Genomic DNA, 24,028 nt, shown 5'->3' with positions numbered 1-24,028 from the left:
TTTACTGCGTGTGTGTGTGTGTGTGTGTGTGCATGTACGTGTGTGTGTGTGTGTGCGTGTGTGTGGTTGCCCATCTACCTTCAAATAATACCATACCAAATGGTGTACTTCGTTCCATGCCCCCATCTCTGTGCTACTGCTGTTGTTGATTTTCATCCAATAGGTCATAAACTCCACAATGTGTTATTATGTTTGCTTTGCATCATTTTCTTTTAAAAAGATTTCTTTTTTTTTTTTTTACATCTTTTATATTTGCCTAGAGACTTAGCATTTTGAGTGCTCTTCATCTCCTTGTGTAGACCCAGAATTTCTACCCAGTGTCCTTTTCCTTTCACCTAAGGAAGTTCTTTCTTCTGTCTTGCATGGTGAGAAGTCTGATTGTTTGTTTCTTTGTATATCAGATATATTCCTCTCTTCTCTGCTGGCTGCTTCTAGACTATTCATTACCTATTTCCAGCAACTTGATTATTTGATGCTTTGGTGTGGTTTCTTCAGCTTGGGGCTAACTGAATTTCTTGGATATGTGGGTTCTCCTCATATTCAGATAATGTCCAGCCATTATTTCTTCAAATGATTTTTCTGACCCTGCCTCTCCTGACAGTGCAATTGTACATATGTTAGACTACTTGAGATTCCTCCACAGGTCACAGAGGTTTTGTTCATCTTGTTTGCTACCTGATCAATTGATTCAGTTATGATCAATTGCCAGATAGTGGAACCTTTACATCACTGAAGGCTAGATCTTGTATGTGTTCCTCCAGAGTGGTGGATTTTGCTCTGGTATAATTAAGTAACTTCCAGGTCAGTTTGACACTTTCAGGGTTTGCTTCTCACCTGCATCAGGGCAAAACCCAGCCCAGACAACTGTGGGATGAATTCAGTCCCATTACTAACCTGTGGCCCTTCTGAGACCTCTACCCCATGTACAAAGGTGTCTCTCCATTCTCGTCTGCGGGAACAGTATGTGAGCTCTAAGAATTGTTCCAGAGGGGCACCTGGGTGGATCAGTCAATTAAGCAACTGACTTCAGCACAGGTCATGATCTCAGGGTCCTGGGTTTGAGCCCAGAGTCAAGCTCTGTGCTCAGTGGGGAGTCTGCTTGTCCCTCTCCCTCTGCTCCTCCCCCACACTTGGGCAGACACTGTCTCTCTCCCTCTCTCAAATAAATAAATAAATAAATAATTTTTTAAAAAGGGGGTGCCTGGGTGGCTCAGCGGGTTAAGCCTCTGCCTTGGGCTCAGGTCATGATCTCAGTCAGCGTCCTGGGATCAAGCCCCGCACCAGGCTCTCTGCTCAGCAGGGAGCCTACTTCCCCACCTCTCTCTGCCTGCTGCTCTGCCTACTTGTGATCTCTCTCTCTGTCAAATAAATAAAGAGAATCTTTAAAAAAAAAAAAAAAACTGTTTTGCCAATTGCCTTCTTTGTTCTTTCCTTGTTTTCCTCCACACACAGGTAGACTGTTACCTAGCCAAACCCGTCTTAGGGGGTCACTTTGAGGATCTCTGGAGCTCTCTCCGTACAACTCCTTTCTCTGTTACTATTCCCCTTAAAAACCAGTTGCCTTGATCTTTCCCAAATCCCAATCCCTGCTGCCTAACTCAGTGACTGCTAGGCCCTATTTGGGTTCTTCCCCCTGCTTTGCCTTTAGGCAGCAGGCTAAGGCACTAGTAAGGTTCACCTCCTTTTCTGCCCTACTCCCAAGGATCATAGTCCTTAACTGCCTGTTGCTCAATATGTAAAAGCATTTCATATATTTTGTCTGGCTTTCTAATTGTCTACGGTAAGAGGTCAGTTCCCATGGTAACTAATCCCCCGTGGTCCAAAGCAAAAGTCCTGCAAGGGTTAAATAAGCTATAATCACAGTTATAAACTGTGAATCAGCATGCAAATATTAGCACATGAGAACACATCTAGATAAAGAGCAACTCTTGCCTCATGGTCCAGATTTTGTTTTTGTAATTCTACCACGAAGACCAGTACACGGAGGAAAACACACTCATGCATAAACTGAAATATTGCAGAGAGGTTAGTTTTCCCTAACTCAAAATTTCCAAATTACTCTTCAAGAAGTGTTCTTTTTTAGAAAGCACTGACCCTATAAAAATGCAAATGACTCCCAGAAAGAATAGCACTTTACATTTTCCTCAATTAAAGAGACTCCAGTTAGAGCTGGTCATCTGTGGGTCTGTGGGTCCGTGGGTACCCTGAGCCATCACCGCATGCACGGAGGGCTGGGGACGTCTAGGCTGTGAATGGACAAGAATTAAGTTGAAGGAGAAAGTACATTGCTAATGGGAAAGACGGAGGGCAGAATTATCAACTTCATAGCTTTGCCCAGGGCAGCCCCCAAGGGAAAGGATTTGCCTGCCTGCTATATTTCCCTTGGGTACTATATGTAATTACTATCACAGCTCATTGATTTTCAATTCTTTCTATTAATACATTTATTGGCCATTCTGACATTATTAAAATCAGTCCAACTTGGCTTCTTTAGTGGAGGATAGCTCTTCCTTAAAATGAGTTTTGCAAGTACAGATATTTTTTCCTGCCCCCCTTTTTTTTTAAATGGTCTTCTCAGATTAGGAATAACACAACTTCCACATACGTTTTTCTTTGAAGCCACATAGTGATATGCAAAGATTTCACTACAGTTCAAAAGATCTCAAGCCGTGGGTCATCGGAGAATATTAAATGATAAGCAAATTCATATGTCTAAGATAATTCTACCAATTTACTAGCTAGACCGGCTCTTGTTCTGCAGTAGGGGAGGTAATAATGAGCCTCTGTTAAAGGGTAATGCAAGTGGCATTTTTACAATGCCTTTTCTTTTCTTCTGATAAAGTCATTACAGTAACACTGTCTTGCTAAGCTTTTACACACAGATACATCTTAAACCTTTTATGTTAAATTAAACATAACAGTTTTCTGAGAAAAAGAAAAAGGTTTGTTGTTGTTGTTGTTTTTCTCTAAAGCTACTAAATTTTGATGCAACTGCCTGTCTTAAACATTCCATAGCACATGTCTTGGTTCAGCTACAAGACTTGCACCTGTCTCTATTTCTTTATTAAGCCTAAAGATTGGGGTCTTTTCCAAAACAGCACCTGTCTCAAAATCCTCAATATTCTACAGTCTGGCCCTGGCTCTCACTTACAATAAATAGCATCTGAATCACTATTTATCGAGCCCTGCCTAGCTGTAAGCTCCTCGTTCTGAGATGATGAGGAATAGTGAGAAGCATAAAGCAAAACTCCACTCTACAGGAAGGTACAATACAGTACCTTAACGGTGCTAGTCTGTCCTTTGTGATACAGAAATGCCTTCACCGCCTTGTTATGAATGTCTTTCAGAATGCTTTGCAAAAGTTACTGCAAGCTGCCTCTAGGAAAAGGGTCATTACTCCCTTCTGTCCTCTCTCTCTCTTTTTCTTAAAGATTTATTTATTTATTTGAGAGAGAGAGAGCACACAAGCAGGGGGAGCAGCAGAGGGAGAGGGAAGAGCAGGCTCTCCACTGAGCACGGAGCCCAATGTGAGGCTCGATCCCAGAAGCCTGGGATCATGACCCGGGCCAAAGGCAGACGCTTAACCAACTGAGCCACGCAGGTGCCCCTCTTCTGTCCTATCTCTAAAATTAGGGCACTCATAGGGATATCTGGCCTGACATTTCCTGCTAGTAAGCCATGGAAGATACGATTAAACTGCTGCCACACCTGCACCCTTCAGGGCCCCACAGCTGCGGTAGAGAAGCATTGGGCTTTGCCCCCAGTGGAACGCACGAGGGTCTTCTACAACCCAATCACTGACTGTTTGGAGCCCTTAAAATTGGCAAAACACCCAACATGTTTCTCCCTCTCTCTCTGCTCCACTCTTGCTACCACTCTCCACCTACAGGCCCACAGGTCAGAAACGCACGTGCCCTACAGTGGAAGGGAGAGGGGTAACCCCAGGCCTGAGCACTGCTGTCACTCCTTCCCCACAGACTGAGAGGACACTGAGGGTGGCCGGGTGAGGCGTGTTTCCCTGAGGACTCTGTCGGATGCCTGTGCACCGATGAACTTTTCTATTTTTCTTTAGAGAGCTTCTTTTCCTTTTTAAACATTTTACTTCCAACAATCCCAAAGATATACAAAATCAGGCAGAATGGTTACACGAGCCCCCGGGGTACCGGTCACGTGGTTTCAGCAATGACAGGATCCTGGCCCGTCGTACCTCATCTTTCCCCCCATGCATTCTGTCCTCCCACTTCACTGTGCCGCAAATCCCAGACACCTCATCATCTCCCCTATAAACATATCAGGAAGCATCTCTGAATACACACGCAGAACCCCTTTTCTAAAAAACTGTGGCCAAATGCCACTGTCACACCAAAATATGGTGTCACTTTTGTGTTCAGGTAATCACTGATTTCTGGCTTCATTATCCCATTTCTTATGTAATAAAATCTAATCAGAATTTGAAATATTTCTCCAGATATGCTTAAATAAAAATTCAAAAAAAAAAGGGTTAGACTTAGAGATTTACCTTAACTCTTCTTTTAAAATTCTAAATTAGTCTAGTTGTTTCATCTACTAAATATGCTACGATAATTGCATCCGTAGAAACTGAAGCAATGGGGCCCTTTTTATTCCTCTCTTCTTCAAGCAGGAAGGCAGGCTCTTAAGAGGCTGGACAGTTCACTTCACTTCCCAGAAGAGGAGAAATAGGTGGACAGAGACCAAGGGGTCCCACACAGCTGGCCCGTGGCATGGGGAACATCTGAACTTGGGCCTGTCCCCCTTTCAAGTCTCGGCATTTCTACCTGCACACACAGGTAGCTTCCTCGTGGTAGGATTGTTAAACTCCTAAGGAGAAATGCTTTTTCTCACTCCTGGCCCATTACCAGACTTGAAGAATGTTGGACGGAACCTGGGCCAGCCTTTAATACCCCCACTGTACAGATGAGGACATAGAGGCCTGGAGTTATGAAGTCACTTCCCAATGCCATTCAAGCCGGTTAGCTACAAGGCCAGGAACAAAAATCATATTTTACATCTTTGAGGCAGTACCTTTCTCTGCTCCTGCCTTATCTCTGGGTGGAATCGTTCCAGTCCTCTTCTTCCTGCTTTCGTCCTTTGCTTAATAACATGTGAGAACATCCAAAGGCCGACAGCATTTGGGAAGCTCTTCTAACAGCAGGACACAAGCACCAAAGGTCACAGTCAAAGTCATTCCAGCACTCCTTGCTGTGCCCCTGAAGTGTATCACAAGAGCACAGGCCCTTCCCATGGACTGCTTAGCAGCATGTGCTGTATTACCGACAAGCCCGAAGAAAACCGAAGTCCCGTTTCAAGAGACTACAATAATAATCTACTTAGATATCATAAAACTAAGGATGCAGGAGTGACAGAATTCCAAACGGAAGGCAGGGGCACGGAGTCAGTGTGGATACGTTACTGTACCTATTCAGTTCACAGGGCTACAAGCTGAACACTATGCCATCAATGAGAATGTGTGTTTCCGGCATTTCCATTTTTTTTTTTTTTTTTTTTTTCACAACCACCCTGTGAAGTCGACAGAGCAGGTTTATAACGAGGAATGACGTACTGGTTTTGTATTTTTTCACCATGCCAGTTATAATGCCCAGACAAGGAAAGCATGTATTTCCTGACCACTTGCCGGGGGGCCGGGACCTACAAGAAAAATACAAGGAACAATTCTTGTCCTCCAAGAGCTTATAATCTGATTGAAGAGCTGTGACCAACCCCTTCACACACCATTAAACTATTAAGAGAATGAGGCCAGGCAACCAGAACTTTTCAGAGAAGACAGAAAGCAGAGTGGCTAACCTAAACTCATTCCACAGTCTTACTTCCAGCTCTGAAATGTGGTCATCAGGTCCGGAATTCCTTGGAAGGGAGGGGAGATATGTATAGACCAGCTGACAGGGACTATTTATAACCAGCAGAGGAGAATGGACATACGTGTGTGTAGTGCACTGAAACAGGGGGGCTGTATTATGTAGTGCATCTTTACAATGCCACCCAGAGCCTGAAAAGCACATGAAACTTTTCTTCCCCAAAAGACTGGATGTTTAATGTCTATGTCTTAAAAACACACTCTTGAAATTAGGTCTTCCAGAGTGATTACAGAATCTAATCCTTTACATCAAGCTGAGGCTTTCTCATTCATTGTTGTGATGCACTGATTCATTTCTATGACTTTGTGTTTATTGTTATTAATATCACATCTTTTTCAAAAGCCCATAATCACATATTTGATCAAGTTCACCAATGTTCACACTTTCTTATAAAAATAGTCAAACTTCAACCAGCTTCTAGCAGGAACTGAGGAGAGTCCTAGAAGACTGAAATAAGGAAATCTTTAGAATTCTGTTATTCCTTATCTAAAATAGTTCTGATTCTGAAATGATACCATGTATCACCCAACCCCATTATACTCCAATTAAAAACTCCAGTAAAATTACCAAAAGTGAAGTTCACTCAAAGTCTAGATTTTATCCCTAATTTTAAGGAAGAATTGAACTGAAATATTATAAATGATTAAACACAAATTACTATATTCCATAAATAATGAGGTCATAATACATTCCATTAAACACTGGGCTGCTTCTCTTAAAGCTTTACTGTAAAAGAGAACAAAATTATATCTGCCATATATTTAAGAAGTTCATACAAAGGTAAGGAAAAGAATAAAATCAAGTTTCTACTTCCCTTCAACATACACAATCTAAATGAGGGTTAAAATACTAACAGCAGCTCCATTCACAAGGAGGAAAACTGATTTTAGTGACTAAGAGTTAAGTAAAACCTACGAACCTACCATTTTTCCTGTCCTTATTTGAGGGCAGTAAATACTTTCTATAAAGAAAGTAGCAGGGCACCTGGGTGGCTCAGTGGGTTAAAGCCTCTGCCTTCAGCTCAGGTCATGATCCCAGGGTCCTGGGACCGAGTCCCGCATCTGGCTCTCTGCTCAGCAGCAGCTTGCTTCTCTTCCTTCTCTCTGTCTGCCTCTCTGCCTACTTGTGATCTCTGTCTGTCAAATAAATAAATAAAATCTTTAAAAAAGAAAAGAAAAGAAAGTAGCATGAGGTTCGTATTCACGATGGAAAACCCCTAGGAATCCTGGCTTTTGTTTTTTGTGCATCTAAATCTTTCATGCAAACCTCACCTTACAACTGAAAACGGACAGTAAAGGGGAAGTATCCTGACATCATCAAAGGTTCCCAGAGCTGGCGGCAATGATGACCCATCATTGCTCTGAGCAACGGCACAAGTAGGACCCTCTGGCTTCTGTGCTTCCCTGCCCTCCTCCAACATGCGTGACTCGAGTAGATTTACTGCTACTCGAATTGAAGAACATCTCGTGAAATAAAAGCAACCATGTGGGACATACCACTTTATCGTTTTTCCACTGGCAATGGAAAAAGGCTATTATCCTCTGTGAATGGGACACTATGGTCTGTGTGGTGTGTTCAACTTAAACACGGGGTGTGTAGAAATTTACTTGCAGAAACTGATGCTCATGCACTTGGATTAGGAAAATGGAAATTCCCAAGAAATTAAACAAATCCTTCCCATGTTAGGTCCAACAGCAAAGGTAAAAACTACTTGGTCTGGAAGACGTAGAGTTTAACTTGATTGAGTCAGGCTAGAAAATCCAGGCAAACACAAGACTTTTTCCTGCAGCACTACCTACAAGGAACAACTGGTATCACTCGCCGCCACCCGGAATCTTCTGTCGTGATGCTCCGCAGCCCGAGTGTCAGGTTGACCCTAAGTGGGTCGGCGGACATGTCCGGCCCAGAGCGGGGAAGGCGTGTAACCGGCTGACGTACTCCACAGAGTTCACTGTGGAGCTACAACAATCGACACTGACTATAAACTGTTTGAGACACAGGCTGCACGTGAGTATGAGAACTATATACTGCGAAGCCATTCGCCCTGCCCCGGATTGCTCGGGCACGGGGAGGTTACCGCAGAAACCCTCTACATGCTACTATTGGGATTCATGCCCTCGGTTCCTCACTATGAAGTCCCTCTAATCCAGCAGCATCCTAACCCTTGAACCCTTCGATTGGGGTCCCACACCAACTCACACACACAGATTTTTACAAGTGAAATTTTATCTACATTTAAAATGTCTTCTGGTTGCTCACAAAACACGGCCAATGCTGGGCTGTTTGTGGTAAGAGATACATTAATAAGATTAAGATGAAATATTTACTTAATTCATCCTTGTTCCGGTCACCTGGAGTGCCTCAGTGGTGGGGGGCTAGTAACACAGGGAGGCAGTGGGCCCTCGGGCACACGAGCAGTGCTTTTGCACGTAAATACAAAACGTGGTCAGCCAAGGCCACATGCAGTCACACTGCCCTTATTACAATTTCAACGACGGAAGCTACAGATGTTAACAATTATAAAATCACCCATGTCCTTTTAAAAGAAATCCAGCTATGCTCTTAAGTCTTCATATTTTCAATTTTCAACTCAATCTTAAGTCTTCATATTTCAATTTTAATTTGTCAATTTTGCTATGTATTGTTAGATAAGCCTTCTTTTGCTTTACGCACATTTCAAACTCACCGACCTGAACTTCGTCAACAGTCCTCTAGTCCTCGTGGTACACAAAAGGGTAAATACAAATGTCAAAAGAGAAACCAATCCAGCAAACAGGAACGTTCCCATACCTGTACCCTGTAACTTCCTAACAAAGAAAGAAGCAAGCCATTTTGGCATGGAGGATATATTCCTGTTTTATTTTTTTAATAATTCCTCTTTGCTTTGGATTTTTATTAGCTTTTCAAAAACCTTCACTAACTTAAATAAAACCATATGGTTCTTATAATGTCACTGTGCCTTCCTACTTTCAGGAAGTTGTCTTTTCCAAGTTAGTCATAGCTGAGGCTGCAAATGGATGAGAATCAACCAGTCTCAGATGATTGTGGGTCGAGAGAAACAGCACAGGCAAGTGAAAGTCAGCAAACGTCAGGATGCTCTGGAAACAACTGCCACGCTCCCGTAGAGAAGAGGGTGGGGCATCGTTGGAAACTTACCCCTTGTTCAGATTCCAAAAGCTCGGTTTTGACTCTGACTGACGGCATCCCATCAAGCATTAACATTCTGTTCTCAAAGGTGTTGATATTCTGAGAGGAAGAGGAGAGAAAGAGAGAGAGAGGGAAAGTCAGCCCATAAAGCATTCAAATGAGGACATCTGGTAGACTCTTCCTTCATGGTAGTACATTTAGTACTGCTAACCTAATTTTTTTAACAATGAAGTATAATTAAATGAGACTATCAGCATAACCAATTATCCCCCCATTCTGAACTATCATTTGAAATAATGACCACGAAGTTGAATTAATCAGTCTGATTCTCTGACCTCTGGGTTGGAGGTCAGACTATAATAAACTGGAGTAAAGAAACCTTAACATTAATTTATATGGGGCTGGAAAAATTCATCACACTTTTGCGGCAGTGGAAGGAAAGAGAAGGATGTTTCTCTCCTCCTTAGTTCCAGAGTTTGCGTGTGTGCAGAAATCCACAAAGGAGAAAATAGATAAAAAATGACCATATCCTCATATTATTGTCAAAATCTAAATAATTTTAAAAACAAGATAATATAATTCTAGACACTGAATTTTGGTATGGCACTTCAGATCAAATGAAAATTTCTATGTATTGACCCCAAACATTTATTTCAAAAATAACTCATATAAATTTTTAAGCTCAAGTCACAACCAAAAAATAAATAACAATTTGTTTTCTATTTTGGTATATGTTTGGCTGAATTTGCCACTTCTTGAAAGGAGAACTTCTACTTATTTCTATAGTGACTCAGTAGAATTTCAAACAATATTTACGAAAAGATGAAATCGAGGTTATTCTCTACTAATTTTCACTGCTTTGGGGATTTTCTAAAGTCAATAACCTATGAAGAGAGTTCAAAAGACACTTATGATTGCTTGCTTCAGGCCAAAATCCTGTTTTACAACACGTTTAGAATGTCAACTGTCCCTTCCCCTACTGACCAAACTCAGAAACTGAAATGACTAAGTTTGAGTTTTTAGAATGGTTTCTTTGCTCAATCATAGAACATAAGCACAGGACTCTAAAGTGGTCTTCTTAAAAGAAAAAGAGATCTGTTTCTAAATATCTTGCTTACCTTTGATGACAAAGATTAATAGCATTTCTACACCTTCAGTTTTGGCCTCTCACATAGTTGCTTTTCTATCAAGTAGTTAAATAAAAACAACTCCCACTTTGACAAATCATAAATGTTTTTATTACCAAATAATACCAACAGAGTGCAGTATAGTAAAGCTCTAATTATCTCTATTTCTTGCCAATCCTTTTCAAGAAAAATAAGAAATAAAATTTATAGGGCCTCTTATCACACATATTTGTTCTGAGACATCAACAAGAAGAAAAGGCAAATTTACTCCAGAGCTAACTAATGAGCATTTAAAAATTCCATGCTACCTAGTCTATTAGGTAATAAAAAGAAGAAAAACTACTGTCAGGTTCTTTTCTTAGAAATGTGCAATAGTATCAAAACTGGCAGGATGCATTTTTTTAAATTTGTGCTTTTGACTTGTCCATATTTTTTAGGCATTTTGCATCCTAATAGCTTCAAGCAGAAAGAACTGTGGTCTCCCTGGCAAGCTCAGTTAATTTGTTCCAAGCTTTAAATCCTTTCATGGAGGCTGGTGGGTTGTTTACACATCAGGCATGGATCTCAAATCCTAATGTGTCACTTGCTTCCGTGGTTGGAAGCGGCCAGCTTGGCTTGCAACCACCCAGTTTTAAGCAAGCCTTCCCGCAGCCCGCCAGCCCTCCACGCCCCTGCCCTTCGCAGCAGCCAGAAATCTCCCCTAACAAAGCATCCCGTAGGCTGTTTGGTTGGTAGACAATGAAGAATGAGTTGATATTGCTTCCTACCCTGGAGGAGGTCTTGCCCGGAGGAAAAGGGAAGATGCCTCCAAAGGCAGGGAAAAGACAAAGAGCATTCTGGAAAGACAGGTTTAATGAACTGTTGGAATCTGATTAGAGGCTAATGTCCCTTTCAGTGCTCTGTACCAATTTACAGCTGATAGACTTTAACCATTCTCCTCACAGGCTGTGATAAACTCATTAGTTTAAAAAATGCAAGCTAACCAGAGTCTTTGAAGTTAAAAACTGATAAATCATGAAAACCTGACTCGGCCCATGTTCCATTTAGCACATTTAAATATCACTGTATTTTCATGTTTTTTTTTTATTGTTACTCTTGAATAAGCCTACGTGTGTTAAAGATAGGATGTACATGTTAGTCTCCTATAAAAGTGGAAAAATAAAACACCTCTTGAGAGTTTTTTTAAAGAAATTAAGTTTTCCCTCAAAATATTTCTCTTTCCACGATTTTCCAGGATCGTCCACAGCCCCAACTATAATAAACACCATGAATAATAGTGTTCACAGCTAAGAAACCAATCCTTAACTATTACACTCAACTAGTGCAGATTCAATTTATATATATGTCTGAAAGTGTTATTGTAAATTTATATAAAGCATATTAATCTCTACATTCATGATTCCAACCCTGTTTAGTATAAACATAAGCACTGAGCATCACACTATATTCCAGACCATTCAGGAAAGGGTATGGGTTTTATGGAACACATGGTAATTGTATAGCATTGAGGATATAGTTCCTGGGACAAAATATCGATAGATTTATCTCCCTAAGCTAAAATCAGATACATACAATCTCAGTTGACTGTAGACTTTAAACATGTAATAACCTTTAATAATTCGAAATTGCTGTCAAACATATCTTGCTATGATCTTAATCAAAACACATTTGCTGTGGAATCAATAGCTCAACTGATTCCCAAGAGGTAAATAAAATTACACAGTCATCAATTTAAGGAACATCATACTCTTTGTATATTTAGTTGTGATGAACATTTTGATATTATACAACCTTGTATAATTTACATTTGTGTATGTATACATTCATATACACATGTACACACATGTGTATACACTCACACTGCGTGCTTCATATGAGTACACTTTATTAATTAAAGCAAAAGTTAACCATTAGCTTTATTAGATGGCCGTTGGCCAACCACACGTACACTGAATGAGAACGGTACTCTGGACTTTCCTTTTTGCCGAATAAGATTTGGCAACACAGAAGTCTAGGTGATGGTAGCTCTCTTAGTCAAAACCAGGACAAGCACAACCTTCAATGATCCTAACATCTCAAAATATTTTGAATGGAATGGCCAGGAAACATAGGGACCAATGTTGAATGATCATCTCATAAAAACAGAATGGGGTGGGACTTTCCCATGGCAACTACTAGAATCTGTCCTCCTATTCCCAAAATGCAAGCCTTTTCTTCACCCTCTTCCTGACTGTGGGTCATCCAGTTCTTTGGAGAAAACATAACTGTTTCATCATAGCCCCCAAACTTGTGCTGAAACACAAAAGAGTGAAATTCATCTTGTTTTATACAGGTAAGGATCAACAAACCTAAGAGATTAGAATCAGGTGGAGCCAACAGGTTCAAATATCTATCACTATACAACAAATCACAATGCAGAATTAAAAAATCACTTTATTGTTATCTTGATAAAAAACACAATAACAACACATCATATTTGCATATCTATTAAGGACCAGACCTTGTACTAAGGGATACTCATTTAGTCCTTACAGTAACCCAAGAAGTCAATGCTATATTCTCTGAGGATGAGACATCTGAGATATAAGGAGGTTAAACTGTCTAAGGTCTCAACATTACCAAGGGAGTACAGCTCTGTTCCAAACCAATTCTCTCTCTCCCCATCCCCCATTCTTCCTCCTTCACTCTCCTCCTCCCCACCCCACTCACCCCTCCCCATCTCTCTCTCTCTCTTTCTCTCTCTCCGCTCTCTACCTCTCTCAGGAACTCTGGAATCTCCATTAACAGCTCCTCTCAGGACTAAGCTAATTTAGTCAGTGAATTAAATGTGCAAATTCTGGTCACTGGTGAGTATCAACATTTTGGGGAATATCAGTAAGAGGTCAAATAAGCCCATGGTTTCAAAGCTATTTCTTTTTTTTTCCTTTAAATTAAAGTTTCAACATATTTCCTTGCCTTGATGAGATCATGCATCCTATCCTAGAAATACCTCATCATTAATTTAGCAAGTCAATCCCATCCTGATTTTAACACCCAGAAAAATCTATGGTAAACTCATCTGCTATCCAGTGTTTTGAAAATATTCATATACCCTTGGTGGCTCATTCAATATTTACACAACAGTTTCATGCACTTGGATGATACAAAAACTTTACCCTCTACGTTTGATACTCAAGGAGATACACCTGGGCATCACATTTAATTTATAATCTCTTAGATTAAGTGTAAGAGCGTATTTTCCTAAGCTCACATATCCTCACAATGATCAATCAATCTGGTGCAAGGCGTATGCATAATCAAAGCACCTCTAATGGTACAAAATAAATATCAGTTCAAACGTACTTTGCCATTTGTCCCAGACTTTCATCTTCCATTGTTTTGCAGCATGGGAGAGAAGATGTCACATTGATGACCATATCAGTACAACTAAGAACTCAGCTAGGCCTGCTGGAACTCTCGACTTGAATCCCTTCCAGTGGTTGTGATGAGCCATATATATATTATTTTGAACTATCTGTCTTCAGTCTTAAAAAGACAAAACTCTTCCACAAATTCCTCCCACTGAACCATGGAATTAGGTCTGTCATAAGGACTGGTAAAACCATACTTGCCACGTGGTAACTTCTATTTTCCTGATAGCAAGGATCATTGTTTCCTATGTTGGCAAGTGCTTAATTACCACAGCAATGCAGTTCACACTGAAATTTTAGAAATGTCATCTGAGAGTCCAAGTAACACTCTCCACCCCCACATTAATACGAAGTGTAACAGAAAATTAGTTTTGTCATTCATATTCTGAAGAACTGCACACACTCGGGGGTTGTCCGTTAACCAGATCTCTCCATAAACAGGGAATGAGGGTCTCTGCTGTGCCAAAGTCACCTCCTTCCAATCACGCCACATCTGTGAACCACGAGGCACTGTGGCAAATAACAGGGGCAAGCCAAAGACTGAAGAACAGAAACCATGTAAAAAACAAACAAAAAACCAAAAAACAATAACAACAACAACGAAACAGGACACTATCATGGCAAAAGAAGTGTTCGCCTACCATCAACCACACCCTAGAGAGGGAGGACAAAACCTCGGCTCAGCCGGGCAGGTATTAACATTGCAGGGAGAGATCTAACACGTAGGAGCAGGTGTGGGGCCGTGAGGATAAGTCAACGAGCAACAAGTTTACAGGACGTCATGTAAAGATAAAAGAATTATTCGGCCATAAAAAGGAGGGAAATCTTGCCGCTTGCAACAACATGGATCAACCTTGAGGATATCAAGCTAAATGAAGTCAGTCAGAAAAAAACAAAAATTAAACGATCTTGCTTATACATGTAATTGTAAAAAAACAACCAAACTAAAAACACCAGTGAGCTCATAGATACAGAGGACAGACTGGTGGTTGCCAGAGGTGGGATATGTATCTACGTGTAGCAGGGAAGGTGGTCAAAAGGTACAAACTTCTACTTACAAAACAAGTAAGTCACAGGGATGTAACACACAGCATGGTGACTATAGTCAGTACGACTATATTGTGTATTCGAAGACTGCTAAGAGAATGGATATTAGAAAAACCATTTCTTTTTTTTTTTAAGCTGTTTAAAGTAATAGCTATTTATTTATTTATTTATTTATTTATTTAAAGATTTATTTATTTACTTACTTAGTTATTTGACAGACAGAGATCACAAGTAAGCAGAGAGGCAGGCAGAGAGAGGAAGAAGCAGGCTCCCTGCCGAGCAGAGAGCCCGATTCGGGGCTCGATCTCAGGACCCTGGGATCATGACCTGAGCCGAAGGCAGAGGCTTTAACCCACTGAGCCACCCAGGCGCCCCAGAAAAACCATTTCTTATATAAGATGCTGGAGGCTAACTAGACCCACTGTGATCATTTCACAATATATACGAATATCAAATCATTAGCGTTATACACCTGAAACTAACATAATGTTACATGTGAAGTATATCTCGGTAAATAAATAAAGACGAGAGAAAAGTGAGTTCAGTCCTGGAAAAGGACTCCAGAAAAGACTCTCTACAGGGCTAGCAGAATCTAATTCTGAGGATTTAGCCCCAGCAGAGCCCAGAGCTAGGTAACAGAGCAGACAGGAATTAGAAAGCACGTGCCCAGCCCAAGTCTCCTTCCCCAGGCGCAGGCATGCACACAGAAACCAGGCACCATGGGCCCAGGCAGAATGGCCAACACAACAGGCAGGCTCCACACATGGAAAATTACACTTGCAACACAACCACAGGATGATCACGGGGATCACAATTTTAAAAATAATAATATTAACAACCATAATAACAATAGCTGCCATTTGCTGAGGGTATATGTACTGAGTGTTTTACATTCATCAAATCATTCATTTGTACATTTACTGATTCATTCCAAAAAATACTTACTGAGTATCGGGCACTGTTTAGGCACTTAGGGTATTACCAGTGAACAAAAGGAAGGAAGTTTCATAGAGTTTTATCCTAGCCATTTATTTCCACACACACACCCCCCCCCGTTTTTTTTAGTATGTTCACTTTAGACAAGAAATACAGGTGCAGAGAGATGAAGTCATCCACCCGACATTATGAAAATGGCAGACAGTCTAACTCTGGGGCTAAGTCTACCTTCCATTGCTCTCAGGGATCGAGAGCCTCAACCGCTGGGTATTCAGATTCCGGCTGCAAACCCTATGGGCCCAGAGCCGCCCAAGCTACTGTGGCTAGTGTGTCCAGGCCCCTGACATCTGATAAAAGGCTGGAACCAGGGCTGGGGCAGGAGCAGCAAATCAGAGGCAGGCTGATTACAGATACACTGAAGGCAAACAGTGCGAAGGTCGTCTAAAGTCCTTTCCCTGCCCTACAGGGTACCACCGACCACGTGTCCCAGGTGCCCCTGAACCAGCTACCCAACCCCATTTCATACCATTCTGCTCAGGCTATATTTCAGCCACGTCAAAAATGTCCTCTCCTCTGGGCCTCTGTGTATTCTATTCCATCTTCATATTCATCACTACCTGACAAATTCTTTATTTGCCGTTAAACTAGAATCTAAGTTCCAGGAAGGACATGACCTCATCTTCTTGTTTGTAACAGTATCCCTACCCCCAGATTTATAACTGTGTCTAACAGATAGTATGTGCTCTGCAAATATTTGTTGGGCTAATGAGAATAATAAATGTAGGCAGACATAAGGTCAATTCATTCTCCTGGGTCTACCTGACCCAGGTGATACTGATTGTTGACAGATGAGAAGGAGAGCATAAGCACAGTCTTATTAGGGCTATAAAATACCCCACATTTATGGAGAATGGTAGAGGCTGTGGTGTGGCTGGAGCATACTGCTTATTGGAGGAGACACTGGAGAAGAGATTAGGTCAGGTTGCAAAGGGCCTTATGGATTACAGCACTTCATTAAAAAACTTTTCTTTAATGCCGCTATATGCTACCTGCTAGGGGCACAAGCGAACGAGGTAGAAAACCTCCCCGCCTCAAGAGCTGGAGGGACATGGGGGAGAAATGTGTTCGGGCGGCACACAATATGTGACTGGAAGATGTGAAGGTCTATTTTGCAAATACACAGTATGTTTAAGCTTTGTGTTTAGTAAGACAGCACTAGAATTAATTTGGAAGATGCCCCATGAGCATACAGGTTTGGATGCAGAAGGACGGGCCAGTTCATAGGCCACCCTAGTAGCCCAGGGGAGAGGTAGTAGGCTAGACCTAAGGCCATGGCAGCAGGAAGAAAGAGGAGGAAGAAAATTCAGAGGCAGAATGAACAGCCTTTGATGGTTGACAAGGAGGAGGAAGAATGATGATAAAACAGAGCAAGAGGGAGTGTCGAGGATGGCACTAATCTCTCTAGACTGTCCACAAAGGTTGAGGCAGGAAACATAGTAGGAAAAGCCACCATGTCATATAGTCCTCCAATATCTCTCTCTCTCTTTTTTAAGATTTTATTCATTTATTTGACAGACAGAGATCACAAGTAGGCAGAGAGGCAGGCAGACAGAGAGGAAGGGAAGCAGGCTCCCCAACAAGCAGAGAGCCCGATGCGGGTCTCGACCCCAGGACCCTGGGATCATGACCCGAGCCAAAGGCAGAGGCCTTAACCCACTGAGCCACCCAGGTGCCCCGAGTCCTCCAATATCTCTTAAAGGACCTACTCTAGGGCATCTGGGTGGCTCAGTTACTTAAGGGACTGCCTTCAGCTCAGGTCATGATCCTGGAGTCTCAGGATCCAGTCCTGGATCAGGCTCCCTGCTTAGCAGGAAGTCTGCTTCTCCCTCTGACCCTCACCCCGCTCATGTTCTCTCTCTCAAATAAATAAATAAAATCTTAAAAAAAAAAAAAAAGGAATTACTCAACTCTGGATTACATGAATATTTGGGTATATCATTAATTCCAATATATTTCTGCATACACAAGATGTGTGACACACAGAGGTAGATTTCCCTTAAGCAGAGCGTGTTCAAATCTTCTGAGAGATACATAAAGTCAAATGTATCCAAACTTGGAAACACAGGTTTGGTTGAAATAAAGCAAACATGCATATGTCATTTTGTTAGCTATGTATTCAAGACAAGAACTGACTTTGCTTTTACTAACACTGTCTGCAGGATTTGTAATGTTTTACAGACTTCTGCGATAACTGAAACTTACCAAAAAAAAAAAAAAGAAAAAGGAAGGAAGGGAAGAAGGAAGGAAGGGAGGGAGGGAGGGAAAGGAGGAAGGAACAAATATATGCCAAACTACAAGTTTAAAAGGACTGTACATGAACATATTCATCAGTCATTTACCCTTTATGAAAATCGTGTGGATAATAATGAAAACACATTCAGAGCACTGAATGGCTTATGTAATGAAATAACAACACGGGTCTTCTATGCCTAGAGAAAATTAAGATGACTATCAAATATTAAGTCATTTATTTTCCGTAGGAAACAAAGGAAATGACTATTGACCTATATTTCTACCTTTCTTGGTCTACAATGATGTTAAACGGCTCCTTATCAAATCCAAATGGATTATCTTATTACAACATGGGCTTGTTGAGAGTTTGTCTCCTGCACAGCCTGAAGAAATAGCACTGAGGAGTTGGGAATAAGTAAAAGAACTTCGAGGAGAATTATAAATCCAAGTTAATTTTTTTTTTATTTCAACTATTCTGATGAAAACAAAAGACAAAAGCTCGACCTGAAGGTTCTCCTCCGTAGCCAGAAAGGCATGTAAACTGCAAACAAGTAAACTGGGTTTTTATTGAGTTAAGATTCTATACCAAATATCATATTACATTCCTTGGAAACTCTAAGCACAATATTGGTTTTTAATGCATGTTTCAAAAAAGTAGAGGTAGAAAAAGATGATTTTTACAGGTTATTTCATCCAAGAAGGATTGCTAAAGCCTGTAAAAGCACTACATAAGGTTTGTCATGTGGTTGAAAATGTAACAAAAGTGATTGTTATTAAAAGATTCTATTGACAATGACGAAGCTGCAATAGTTGGCATTGTCTGGACAGCCATGTCAGACATGTCACAAAGTGGCCATATCCTGTCTCTTTTTCCCCCAATACTCTGGATCGTGGGGATGCAGTGAAGACATTACTGGTTGGCTGCCAAATGCACAGGCTCAAGCAAAATGTTACCTTTCAATTTCCAAGTATATTCACCTCTAGCTATGACTTTTCCAGATTCCCTGAATGATGTCTTCAGGTGTAATAATTAAATTTTATGTATCATCCAAATCCCGAGCTAAATCAACATTTCTATTGGCAACGCTGTTACATATCCACTTTCATTTCTTTCCAATACCATCTCCAAGAATTCAAATACCTGATATTTTACCTTTTTAAAAGCACTCTATGTCCATGTCTCTGTTTTTTTCTGTACATTTTTATAATTGCACAGAAGTGTAAGTAGGGATAGAATACTGCCTAGAACATGGGCTCAATTAAATACACTTCCTGGGTTACACTCAACACATATTTGTTTGGTGTATAACCTTCTGATGGTTTCAGTTTTCTTATCTGTAAAGTGCAGATAACTTCCTACTTCACAGAATTGTTGTAAGGCTTCAATGAGAAAATGCACACCAAGTGTTTGAGTACTTTTTAAGTCTTTTATGTTAAGAGCTATATTAAATAATTTTAATTAGTAGCAATACTATTTTGCCCAGCTGCTCCAAACTTACTTTTAATAGTGGATGTTCTAATCTGATCTTTGTTTGACTCTGAAGAACCACTGAGGTTTACGTGTTAGATTCTATGAATTATCATTAAAGTAGAATGGAAGAGGCACATGGGTGGCTCAGTGTCTGCCTTTGGCTCAGGTCATGATCCCAGGATCCTGGGATGGAGCTCCACATTGGGCTCCCCACCCCCGCCCCCTGCTCCGGGGTGGGGGCAGGGGCTGCTGTTTCCCTCTCCCCCTGCTTGTGTTGTTGTATGTGCTCTCTCTCTCTCTCTGGGCCAAATAAATAAATAAAATCTTAAAAAAAAAAAAAAGTAGAATGGAAATGGTAGATTTGTTAAAAAATACTGATGATGGGAGCTGAAGGAAGACTGAGCTACACAATTAAAATAAATTTTCTCAGGAAAAATGGCAAGAATGAACTATGTTGTCTGTTTAAAACAGTAAGGCTGCACACCAATTTCATACAGACATGACCTGCCTCTCCCCCGGCATCCCAGGGAGGGCGTTTAACATCTCTAAGTACTAGGTGCAACCTTGACGTGTCTGACAGCCCTTCCCAGCAACCACGAGCTATTCGATTCAATGCTAAAAACCCTTTACTTCTGGTTCTCCTTCATATGATTGCCCAGAGATATACTGTCTTAAAGAAAAACACTACTACAACATATCTAACATGTATGTTACTAGAGAAGATACCTACAGAGGAGCCTGCAATTCAAAAGGTAGAAAACTTGAAAAATTTTGGGGGGAAAACAAAAGAACAAAAGAGAAGGTAAAATAAATATAAACGGCTGACAATTTGCATATTTGGGACAATACGAAGCCAGTGATATGAACACCTCCACGTCACCAACCAAGATGCCGTCATCTGTCCTTCCCCCGTCCACGCTTGCTCATTTTATCAACCACCCTTAACCCATCTCAGACTTTCTATAAGGTATGTGTATGTGTGCATGTGTAAGTAAATTAAATCCAAGGCTAATTTTTTCCCTTTTCTCAAATTCTAAAATGTAACACAATGAAAGTTAGAAAAGAAACAAAATATATTCAACAGAAATCTGAAGTACACGTTTTTATTACAGAATTCTATAATGGCACAGCATTTACTCAGGCCTTGTAACTTCCTGCCAGCCTCTTCATAAATCTGACCCATAAAAATAGAAACAGTATAATTTTGAAACTCTTTAACTTATGGTACCCAGGAAGTTGCTTTTACCTTTTGTTCTGCTGCTTGAGACTGAATATGGATAAAATAAATGTTGCTTATAAAGAGAGTAAATATGCCCCCTTAGGAAGTCCGATGACATGACTCAAATATTCTTTTAGACCTGGGCTTTTCACCATCTGCAATATGGACATTTAGACCAGATACATCATTGTGGCTGGGGCTCCCCTGTGCACTGTAAGATGTACAACAGCATCCCTGCCTTCTAGCACTGGATCCCAGTAGCACTCTCTCACCCCCACAGCTGTACCAATCAGAAATTGTCAAATGTCAAAGGGAGGGGGATGGTGAGAGGAGGAAGGTGCCCCCACTTAAGAAACACTAGTTTTGTAATTACTGATATTATGAACTCATTAGGAAAGAATTTTAATTTTATGTGGAATTTTATTACCCAATAATATAAACACTACCTCAATATTAGAAGAAAATAACATCCAATATAAAGAATATTTATAGTTTTCTTTAAAATACACTCACTGGGAAATCAGCAACATTTTGTAAGATGGTTTTCTTATTTTGTTTAAACTCCTTCTAGACCCCTGTGTGCCCAAATTTTCCCACCACACCAATGCAAAGATTCCAGGAAAGAGCTGTGAATTTCCTCATTAGTTCAAGCTACGGGGCCTAAAAGAAACCTGTGAGGATTTCAGTAGTAATACAGCAATTTCAGAAAGCTCTCCTGACCCATTCTTGGACATGGCCACTGAGAATCGACCCACGCAGCCTCGAAAATCCCCAAAGTAAGAAACTGTAACTATCCAAACCCATATGGCAATCCAACTTGCAATGAGAAACTAGAAGACAGAGTTTTAATTCTTGGCTCTACATCTGATTTACTGGATGATGTTTTATACTTCACTTTTCTTCATAGAAACCAGGACTCTAAGGTCACAAGGATACATTAGAAAATCTGACCGTATCTTAAACAAAAGGAGTCAGATAAAAAGAATCATAAATTGGGGCGCCTGGGTGGCTCAGTGGGTTAAGCCTCTTCCTTTGGCTCAGTCATGATCTCAGGGTCCTGGGATCGAGCCCCACATCAGGCTCTCTACTCAGCAGGAAGCCTGCTTCTCCCTGTCTCTCTGCCTGCCTCTCTGCCTACTTGTGATCTCTCTCACTGTCGAATAAATAAATAAAATCTTTTTTTAAAAAATCATAAATTAGGTCTATTAGTACATAATGATTAAAAGCGACTTATAAAGGAGCTAAAGTATTATATATGGTCACATATTACATATGTGGTTATATATAATACATGTATGTGGTTATGTACTATATACATATATCATGTAATATATTTAAATATTATATAATTAGCAAGTATGATTATTTAAATTAAATATAAAGAGATTTATTTTAGGAGCATTATTTTTCTACACAGTATCAGATAAACAAGATCTTTAAAATCAAAGATATTGCTGCTGTGTTTTAAGAGGGCAAAACATGGTCAAGTTTATCTTGCTCTTAAGTACATGGTTTATTCCTAAAGATCAGACCACTATGAACCATCATCACCTTTTGAATGCTATAAAATTGTAGGAACAAGAGCCTGAAATACCATAAAATGCAATTTTCTCTTTCACATTAACTTAAAAGTTTACTAAATTCTAAAAAAAAAAAAAAAATTGAAAACACACAAATAGAGGAGAAACACCAAGGCCTATGAGCATCTTGGTAAAAACAATGACAGCAGATGATATTTCGGAAAAATCACTGAACAAGCACATACATAAGTGTGTATAACACCACATTGCTTACAGTATTTAAAAAAAAATTTTTTTTAAAAAGGGGATCAATCTAAATGCCAGACAACAGGAAACTAGTTGAATGGATTATGGGACATACAAACCACTGAACAATATTTATTCATTAAATTTATGATATGTGCCTTTTGTGTTGAAGGAGATGAATGATCATAACTACTGAAAAAAGACAGGACAGGAGAATACGTTGCCATATGTTTAAAAACAATGCTCATAACAAAGAGAGTGTGAAAGAAATAAGAAGCAGAGGAGGAAAAGGGACAGAGGGGAAGAGGGACAGAAAAAACTAAAAGGATACACATTCAAAATTACAGGTGACAGGACGTGGAGTAATATTTTTCATTTTTGCTTTGACAAACGTTTCACTTCTCATGAATTTCATAGATTATCTGTGTAATTAAAAGAAATATTTGGGTGTTCACCTTTTGAGATAAAAAAGAACCAAACAGGTTAAAAGGAAAACAGAGGAGAGAAATCAACGTTTTTATCTAGATCCCCTCATAAAGTATAAAAGGGTCACCTTGCTTCTCTAACCAGGACAGCGCACGCACGTACATACATATGCACACACACACACAGAGCTATATTCATGGTATATTCATGCTACCGGTAAAATTTAACTACTACAAATCTAAAAACTATGTAGATGAAATTGAAAGTTAACTTACTAAGTTATATTTATAACTGATGCACTGAATCCTGTTATATTGCTTCACACGGGCTATCAATTGTCTGCATATATTTTCATTACCCACAGATCTGTGATATATTGCTATTCAATCTGCAAATTATGTTCTAGGCAATTCCATGAGTATAGAAAAATGGACACATGATACTATTATCTTGTACTAAGAGTTTAGCACCCTGAGAAAAGAAGCTATGGGCCAAATACTTTTTTTTTTTTAACTACATAGAGCAGCAGAGAGTATATTTTAAAAGGTTTTAGTCTTTTGAAAAATCAATCTTTTCTGTTCTTGTGTGAAAAACTAGAGGAGCAAAAAGATTTACATTCCTCAGATTTTTAAACAAAATACACTATTTTATGATAACCACGGACAATTATATTCTGCCCATTGTGCAGATTTCTGATTACATAACAATCCTGGAATTGTTATTTGAGGAAATTCCTAGAGAGTGAAGAGAACAAGAACTGGATTCTTAGTGCTGCATTTTTTGGAAGAACTAAGAGCATCCTCAGGGACTTTCAGTTTCCAGTCCACCCCGTAACAAGTTTAAAGTGACCAACTATCATACAAGTAAAAAGCCAAGTAAACAAAAATCACAACTTTTGTTAGCTCCATCTGAGATGTGAGGTTGTAAGGCAAACTGCTGCCCTAAAAAGTAGAAAGACAAAAGGATATAGGGAACCACAACTTGCCAGAACAAAGATCCTTGAACAAAAACTTTTGTAGGGACCAGCGCTGGAGAAGAGAACCCCGAACGGTAATTAAAGAGTTGCTGGAGGCTCAGGGTGGACAGCCTGAGTCAGAGTTCCAGGGGAATGCAGTTATGTGGGGCCCCCACATTTTTGTGAGTTTTATCTGTAGGAGCTGTACCATGTCCTTACAGTGACTATGAGAGAAAAATCCCCTCTTACTATCACCAGAGGGAGGATTTCCGTGTGAAATATGCCAGACCACTGAGTTTTTTTCAACGAGGCCAGTCCTTAGGAAAAATTCTTACGAG

The 24,028-nt window shown here is 40.2% G+C and overlaps 1 protein-coding gene across 4 annotated transcripts in view; it reads right to left on the bottom strand.

Moving 5' to 3' along the window:
- Positions 1 to 24,028, bottom strand: part of KLF12 (KLF transcription factor 12) — a 425,486-nt gene that overhangs the window by 217,174 nt on the left and 184,284 nt on the right. For all 4 annotated transcript variants that reach the window (XM_080799529.1, XM_080799528.1, XM_080799530.1 and 1 more), the window contains exon 3: positions 9,051 to 9,140. In XM_080799529.1, coding sequence (XP_080655655.1) covers positions 9,051 to 9,140 — 90 coding nt within the window. The remainder of the gene's footprint in view (positions 1 to 9,050; positions 9,141 to 24,028) is intronic.

The sequence above is a fragment of the Martes martes genome (genome assembly GCF_963455335.1).
Source record: "Martes martes genome assembly, chromosome: 3".
NCBI classification, from domain to species: domain Eukaryota; kingdom Metazoa; phylum Chordata; class Mammalia; order Carnivora; family Mustelidae; genus Martes; species Martes martes.
The sequence above is the reverse complement of the archived record's forward strand: the minus strand, read 5'-3'. Positions and strand labels throughout refer to the sequence as shown.